The sequence below is a fragment of the Glycine max genome, chromosome 9, assembly GCF_000004515.6.
Source record: "Glycine max cultivar Williams 82 chromosome 9, Glycine_max_v4.0, whole genome shotgun sequence".
Lineage (NCBI taxonomy): Eukaryota > Viridiplantae > Streptophyta > Magnoliopsida > Fabales > Fabaceae > Glycine > Glycine max.
This window is the reverse complement of record NC_038245.2, coordinates 6,779,786-6,789,017: the sequence shown is the minus strand read 5'-3', so window position 1 is coordinate 6,789,017 and position 9,232 is coordinate 6,779,786. Positions and strand designations below refer to the sequence as shown.

The 9,232-nt window shown below is 32.6% G+C and overlaps 1 protein-coding gene across 1 annotated transcript; it reads left to right on the top strand.

Moving 5' to 3' along the window:
• Positions 1-5,755: 5,755 nt before the first annotated feature.
• LOC100813203 (mechanosensitive ion channel protein 10) lies at positions 5,756-9,031 on the top strand. The gene is made up of 5 exons (XM_006587962.4): positions 5,756-6,822; positions 6,920-7,043; positions 7,431-7,724; positions 7,802-8,004; positions 8,396-9,031. Exons 1-5 carry the CDS (start codon positions 5,801-5,803, stop codon positions 8,661-8,663), a joined length of 1,911 nt encoding a protein of 636 aa, XP_006588025.3. The 5' UTR covers positions 5,756-5,800; the 3' UTR covers positions 8,664-9,031.
• Positions 9,032-9,232: the final 201 nt, after the last annotated feature.

Here is a 9,232-nt window from a genome sequence, read left to right as displayed (position 1 = left end):
ATCCAAACACAAACAACACATGTGGAGTGAGTTATCACATTCCTAACTAATAGAGAAACAAGACAGCTAGATATACATTTCATATAAACCAAATAAAAATTACTTACAAGTAATTCACGTAATTCCACCACTTTGTCATTCAAAGTTCACTTTTCATCCATCAATCACACTTTTCAATCATCAATCACATTACACAAGAATTACACGCTCTGATCAAGACATAATAACACATCAATTTCATAATAAACAATTAGCAAGCGCATGAAACAGTTATGTTAAGACTCAAGCCTATATGTAATGTGGTACCATGTCAGTGAAAAACCTCGTCGGGTGCCTATGGGTACATGACAAGACAAACCACACACTAGCAAGTCAAGTCACTCTCACTAGGTAATATCATAGGGAGACCAGTTAGGGTCACAGTGTTTTGCGAGAATGCCCAACCATATGGGATCAACATAGGCTTAAAGGAGCACTCAAACCGTGTGACCCCCAAGGCCTACATTCCGAAGAGTCTGTTAGGGCCTCTCCCACCTGATTCAGGTCCAACCCAGAAAATATTTTAGCACACAGACTCTATCTATGAACTGTACAAAACATATGACTCCTCAATTGTTCTCAAAATAGTTTTAACTCGTCGCCCTTTAAGGGTCTTATCATTAACTCGTCGCTCTTAAAGGGACTTAACATTAACTCGTCGCCCAAAAAGAGACTTAGCATCAACTCGCCGCCCTAAAAGGGACTTAGCATCAACTCGTCGCCCTAAAAGAGACTTAGCATTAACTCGTCGCCCTTGAAGGGACTTATGATCGTGTGTTTGTACAATTCATAGTTTACAACTCAATGCACACAACACCTCAATGCACATATATATCTGAATCATATACATACTCAATTTATCACATACACTTAATCCCAATCACAATGGTATAATCTCAATACACATGTATTTCATCATCCGTCACATGTTCAATTTATCACATACTCACAGTTTGAATCATCATTTCACAATCTCAACATATCAATTTATACAAAAGATTTTATCACAACATGGGATGTAAAACCTCTGAAATAGTTTCTCATAATTGTATCAAAATCATGGGTTAAACACAGACATCAAGAACACTCAAATTTATCAATCAATTCTCATCAGGACATCAATTGGTACACAGAACACAATAATATTGTATTCATAATCATAAAGAAAAATTATAATTCAATAAACATCCCAAAATAAACCAAAATTTAATTCTCTAAGGATCCCTACGTATGTTCTCACTAACCCCCAATTGTGAATAACTCATCCCTTACCTCTAAGAGGACTCACGTGTCTTCCGACAAAAATTGCGGCATCTCTAGCGGTTCCCTGATATTCCTCCAGTTTTTCCTCCGATTGCTCCGATATAATTCTCGAACGTCAGAGAGACGGAGAAGAGATTGAAGCCTCCACTTGTACTGTCTTCATGTGATTCCTCTTTCTCCCTCCGTGAACATTATCTCAAAAATCCCAACGGTGAAAGTGTGCGCAATTGAATGTCTAACAACATATCCAAATTTCATGACAATCCAACGGTTAACGAAACCGGGATCGTGGTTTTACCGAGACAGTTTTGGGTTTCTGCGGGAAAATAAAAAGGGTACAATGTGAAGGGTTTTCGTCTAAGCTTAGACGTTATTTTCAAATTCCCAACGGTGAGAATGTTCGGAATTGGATTGCGAACTTGCTGCTAAAATTTCACGACGATCTAACGATGAATGAGTCCGAGATCATTGTTTTTCTGAGACAAGTTTTGTGGGCTGCGGGAAAAAGAAAGGGTTTTGGAGGAGACAAGAGAAGAGAGAAAACAAATATGAGGGAAAGAAGAGACACCGTCAGTGTGAAAACTGACCTAACGCTATTTATAGCTAGGTTTACTCTATTTATTTATTTATTTATTATTTTATAAAAATAAACTTTATTTTATTCTCTATCAAACAAATAAATAAAATATCCTTTTTATTTTCCCTCAAATCATTATTTTAATTAATAATTATATCTCTTTATTTATTTATTTATAAAATCTCATCATTTTTTTAAAACTCTATTTATTTATAAATAACAATCCTTTTTAATCTAGTTGACGAAAATTGGGATGTTACACTTTTAAGTTTATATGAGCCTTGGAGTATGTTTGTCCCAGAGCTTCAATATTTTTTGGAAGAACTTGAAGTCTCTCAAACATGTCATCCACAGACTCTCCATCCTTCAACAAGAAACTTTTGTAGTGTCTGGTCAGAGTCATGACTTTCCTTAGTTAGACATCTTCAGTGCCTTCATAGTTTATGCTTAATAAGTCCCAGATCTCTTTAGTAGTTTTCAGCCTACAAATCTTGTTGTACTCATTCTTTGATAGAGCACATGTCAAAGTATATATGGCTTTAGTATTGAGCTCCATAATGGCTAGATCGTCATCTGTCCATTTAACTTCAGGTCTGGTGATGGGAATATCCTTATTGTTAATGATGAGCCAAATTCTATAATGGGTGGACTTTATGTACATCTCCATCCTGTCCTTCATGTAATGTTAGTCTTCCCTAGTGAAGCCTGGTGGTCTTGTGAGAGATGCTCCCTCAGTGATGAACTGAAGTTGGTTATCTGCCAATCTGTAAAAGCAAATAACACAAGAAGGGGGGGGGGGGGATTTAATTGTGTTTTTAGAAATTTACTGTTTTTTCTTAAGATTGTTAAACACATTTTTATCATATGATGTAGATAAACCTAAAAAAACTTAGACATGTTTTGATTTACACTTTATTAGACAATGAAGAAAACAATTTTCTTTGAAAAACAAAAAAGATATAAGATCTAAAAATAAATTCTAACCCTTTGCCAGTTAATCAACAATAAAACACACAAAATTATATATTGGTTCATCTCAACCTTGAGATTACGTCTAGTTCATGGCAACCACCAAGTTTCCAAAAACTTATTAAAGTTACAAGTATTGTACACTGTCACTTCTAGCTCTTACACTTACAAGCTCTATCCCAAGTTTGACTTAACACCAATATTCTTTGTTCTACCAAATTACTACTATCTCTAAACAAATCAACAAGATTTTTGAAAGTTTGCACACTGACTAAAATTAATGGTTGTCTTACAAACTGATATATCACTCAACACTTTAATTATTTTCTTTCAAGGTATACAAGGTGCTTTGAAAGCTTAGTATCTTTACAAGAATTTACAAAATTTTTTTTACAAGAAATAATGAAAGAATGATTCGTGTAATTGTTCGTATGTTGTTTCTTCAAAGCTTCTTCTATATATAGCCTTCATATCCAAGTATTTGTTATCTCTTAATGGTTGAATTCTTCACTTTATTCTTTGTCTGAGATCTTGAGGTCGTCAAAGCATTTAATGCTTACATTAAATGTACATCCCTTGTTCATGCAAAGTCTATGATGATAGGGTAGTATGCCTAGTACCTCAGTATGAAAGTCACTTCTTTCATCAACAGAGCGTTCCTTTTGATGAGGATCAATGTCTTTCATATTGGAAATTTATTTTATTTTTCATAGGACTTTGGTAGATCCTTGGAGAATGTTTTCTGCATGAAAGAATCTCAAACATATATTATTAAATGAAAGTCTTAAATACATTACTTAAATGTTATATAAGATAGATCATGATATGATAGCATATCAAACGTAGTTTTATCATTTGTGTTTATTTGCATCTAATCAAAATAATTAGAAGTTTTGATTCATCTTTAAGACTTAAATGTCTTTTAACTTAACATATATTAACATGTAAATTATTTGAAAATTAAATATTAAGATTTTATTAATTTAAATAATTAGAATAAAATAATTTACGCATTATTTTCTATGTAATTTGTAAATTACATAAAATAATCTATATAAATAATTTGCATATTAATGTATGTAAGTTTATTTAATTTATATAATTGGAATAAAAATATTATTTATTAAATTTTTTTAATGTTAAAATGAAAATATTATTATGTAACTTATCTAAATAATTAAAAGTAATTTTTTTTATTAATTTGTATAATTAGAATAAAATAATTTACATATTAAAACAAATAATTACATAAAATAGTTATATAAATAATTCATGGAATCATATATTCATTTTTATAATTAGAATATAAAATTTTATATATTAAAATAAATTTACATAATTTTTATAAATTATATAAAATAATTTATGTAAAATTTACATATTAGTTTATGAAATTCAATTTATATAACTAGGATAAAATAAAAAACAATGTTTTCATATTAAAATTTAATGAATTTATATTAAATAAAATCATATAAAAATATATAAATTATTCAAAATTAAAATATGTAAAATTGTATAAATTAAAATAAAAAAGATTTAGATACTCAATTAATTTTTAATTTATATTTTTTTATAATAAATAAAAAATTTAATAACTCAGGAAGTCATGATACATAAGAAATATTGTTTTCAATAATATTGGACAAGAAAGACAAGCTAAAAATATGGTATAATAATTCATTCTTTTATTATTGTCTAAAAGATTATGACTTCAGGTTCTATTAAGATATTTTTTTTTTCACTCCATTTAACTCTTGGCATATAAGCACAAATAAAATAATAAAATATCTTAATTTAAAAATGAAAAACTAAAATTACAAAAATAAACACTATACAAGAAGAACAAATATATTTTAACCTATAAATTAAATCAATCATTTATCTCTATTATTCTCTTATCTCTCAATATATTTATACACCTCAAGAATGTTGAAATATACTTTCCCTAATTTTAAACAGATTGAGTCCGGAATAATAGTACCTAATTTCATGGAAAAAGTCATAGAATAAAGAGTTTGACTCGCTACATTTCTGGCTATCAATGACACTCCGCCTTAATTTCCTTCCACCATGCACAACAACATCCACGTTTCACACTCTCCAAAAATCGTTGCCTGATTTCCTCATTTGCTTTTAACAATGTTTAGTGTATGTTTAGATTGAAGTTAAAAGTATTATAGATATAATTTAATGTAAATCTGACATAAAAAAATTTATGACGGCTTAACAAAATTACTTTCTTGCATCAAAAATATCATTTCACGTAAAAACAAACATGCATTCATTCTCACATGAAAACTAGAGTAACTATTTCAGATTCAGATAATAGTTATCCAATAGATACTTAACCACCGGTTCCATCTAGTATTATATTTGTACTTCTGTTGTTTCGGCAGCAACCTTAAACATTTGCATTTCTACAAGCGGCATTATAAGAAAGTTTCAAACTTTCCTGGAAAATATCCATTTTCACTAACCCCTAGTTACCCTGTTGCTAGTTTCAGCTTCAATATTGCTGAAAATCGTTGTTGTATTGATTGAAATCTTACACTGCGTTTGGAGAAGCTAGAAAGTTGTCACCTTGTCATGGAAGAAGACAAAGGCGTGGCAGACAAGAAAGTGACAAAGAATGACGAGGTTGTTCTACGAATTTCAGACTCTGAAGAAGCCATGCATGCAGAGAAGGATCATAGAGATTCTAGAAGTTCCCTAGAAGCTGAAATCAGTTCCCTTTCTCCTCAGCACAGCACCCACATAGGTAAAGGGTTTACAGATTCACATGGTGAACTCACAGAGCTTGAGAATCTAAGAAACAAGGGTCAAGTTTCCTCAGAGTTGGTGACAACTACAAAGAGGTTGATGTGTCGGTCGGAATTTTCGAAGCCAAAGTCCAGATTGGTGGAGCCACCATGTCCAAAAGACGCAACCTTTGTTGTAGAAAAGGCTCAAATGACAAGTTCCAATTTATCTGCAAGGAATTCTTCCAACAAGAATGTTTCTGAAGCAACTATTGTTACCCCAAGAACCCCCTTGCTTGGGACTCCGCGGGAAGAAGATGATGATGATGAAGAAGTGTACAAGGCTGCACTTATTGAAATGACCAAGAGATCGGGTAAGAAGTATAGTGTACTGGGTTTTGTTGAGTGGTTTGCTTTTGTTTGCATAATGGGGTTTTTGATTGCAAGCTTGACAGATCATAAGTTGCAACATTGGGAAATTTGGGGTTTGGAACTGTGGAAATGGTGTGTGTTGGTGCTGGTTATACTATGTGGTAGATTGGTCACTGAGTGGTTTATCAATGTTTTGGTATTCTTGATTGAGAGGAACTTCTTGTTTAAGAAAAAAGTTTTGTATTTTGTTTATGGTGTGAAGAATAGTGTTCAGGGCTTTGTATGGTTAAGTTTGGTTCTTTTGACATGGGTTCTGCTTTTCCACCATGATGTGGAGACAGCCAGAAAGTTTACTAGGATTCTTAATTACATTACTAGGGCCCTTGCTTCTTGTCTTATTGGAGCAGCTATATGGTTAGCCAAAACATTTTTGATAAAGCTGTTAGCTTCAAATTTTCAATCTACGAGATTTTTTGATAGGGTCCAAGTATCAATCTTTCACCAATACATTCTGAGGACACTTTCAGGTCCTCCCTTGATGGATATGGCTGAAACAGTAGGCAACATGTCGAGTAGTGGTCGACTCAGTTTTAAGGCCATGATTAATAAGAATGAAGGGAAGGAAGAACAAGTCATTGATGTAGACAAGCTCAAGAAAATGAAACAAGAGAAAGTTTCTGCTTGGACTATGAAAGGGTTGATTAATGTGATAAGCAGTTCTGGGTTGTCTACCATTTCCTATACACCAGAGAGTGCCTTTGAAGATGAGAGTGACCAGAAAGACAATGAAATTACTAGCGAGTGGGAAGCAAAGGCAGCTGCTTATAGAATTTTCAGGAACGTAGCCAAGCCAGGAAACAAGTAACATTGTTACCCTCTGAAAACTGCAATTTTTTTTTCTGATTCAATTCTCTGGAATTATTGTCTTTTCTTCTCTTTTCACCCTAAATGTTTCTAGGTATATCGAGAAAGATGACCTCTTGCGATTCATGAAAATTGAAGAAGTGGAAAATGTTCTTCCACTATTTGAAGGGGCAGTTGAGACTGGAAGAATTAAGAGGAAGTCTCTGAAGAACTGGCTGGTAAAGTTGTTTTCTTACAGTCTATGTTACATTTTATTTTATCAGAAGGCCTAGACTATGTTTATTGAGCATTTACGTAGATTCAATTTTCAAAATGTTTCCTTTTGTCAAAGAAAAAAATAGTTTCTTTTACCATTCTTGTTTTATATTAAGAATTTTGGTGAACAATATATGAGGATCCAATTTCTTTCAGTTTCAATTTTGCTGCACTGAAACTTCTGGAACATGATGAGTTGATGCTCACATATAGATTTGTTAAATTCAAAACCCGGGATCAAGCATAAAAAATTGTCTTTCACAGCAGGCATATGTTTTATTTCCAGCTATCAAGTTGTTATTTATTGCAATGCCACGAGCATGATGCTCAACATTATTCGTGTTTTTCAGGTGAAAGTCTACCTTGAACGCCGATCACTTGTACATTCACTAAATGATGCCAAAACTGCTGTTGATGACTTGAATATGCTTGCTTCTGTAATTGTGATTATTGTGATCACTGTTGTGTGGCTTCTTATTATGGGTTTCTTAAACACTCAAGTTCTTGTCTTTATTTCATCCCAGCTTTTACTTGTGGTCTTCATGTTTGGCAACACAGCCAAGGCTGTATTTGAAGCTATTATATTTGTTTTTGTGATACACCCGTTTGATATTGGTGATCGCTGTGTCGTTGATGGTGTTCAGGTAGTTTTCAACTCAGATCTCTCTCAACATTCATATGAGAAAGAATACCTGACTGACACATTCATTATGCTTTACAGATGGTTGTGGAAGAGATGAACATACTAACTACAGTCTTTCTGAGATATGATAATGAAAAGATTTTCTATCCAAATTCAGTTCTGGCAACCAAGCCAATCAGTAACTTCTACAGGAGTCCAGAAATGCAAGATTCAGTTGAATTTTCTGTTGATGTTTCTACTTCTATTGAAAGTATTGGAGCTTTAAAGGCGAAGTTAAAAGCGTATGTTCTTACTATGCTCTAGCTATTAATTCTGTTATTATAAGATTTAAGTTGAATGCTTTGTATGTTTTTTTTTTTTTTTATCTATATCTATCCTCTGGTTGAGTTCTAGCAAAAGGGAGGGTGGTGATCGGGGGTAGAAATATGTAGTAGATCCAGGAGGTTACCAATAGTATACTATTATAATGTTCATAAATATGATGACTAATCTAACTTCACGGTTCTTTTCCTTCCATTGTTGTGGAGCAAAATGTTGTACTTCAATTTTACTTTCCTGATATAGTTTATTACCATAGTGCTTGTTTAAACTAGAGATGGCTGATTTCTTTGCACATTGTCTCCATTATCTGTGTATTTCTAGTCAATTGATATTTTTGGATAAAATTTTCAGATATTTGGAGAGTAAGCCTCAACACTGGTGCTCCAACCACAACGTATTGGTTAAGGATATTGAGAATGTAAATAAGATGAAAATGTGTCTAAATGTTACTCACACCATAAATTTTCAGAACTATAAGGAAAGGAACAGCCGAAGATCTGAATTAGTCCTGGAGTTAAAGAAAATTCTTGAAGATCTTAATATTAAATATCATCTTCTGCCACAAGAAGTTCATCTCAGTTATGTAAGGTCACAAGACTCAGCAGCACATACCTTTTGAAGATAGCTTATCCTTTAACAGGATGCAGGTGTGTAGAACAATTTTTTTGTGCTGTTATTTTGGTTATGCACTAATGGTTTCCCCCATAGTCTATCCAGTTTGAGATCAAAGATGGTGTGACAAATTGATGATTTAGTTGTTTCTAGGCAAAAAGTGAATTTGGTTTGTGCATGCAGTCTGTTTGCCTATGAATTAGCTGAGGCCAAGAAAGAAAGATGCAGTTTAATGGCATTGTTCTGAGTAACAAAGATCTCTCCAAGAGCTCTTACATGAAAGAACACAAGTTATGTCATGTCTTTAATTTGTGCTCTTGTGGAGTTGCAAATTGCACAAAGAATGCCAAGTTGGCAAATAATAAAGAAAGGGGTTTGCGGTTTTAGATAAACATTACTCATTAGAAGAATTGGAGAAGTTCAAATCAGATGATTTTTTCTTTTTTTATTTATTTTATTTTTTCCTTTTATTAATATGTAAGAGGTAGAGTCATGCTTAAGTATCATGATCTTTTGTTGTTTATATTGTATGGTTAAGGGTCAAGGGAGAGAGACATACTAGATTTAAATCTTTCT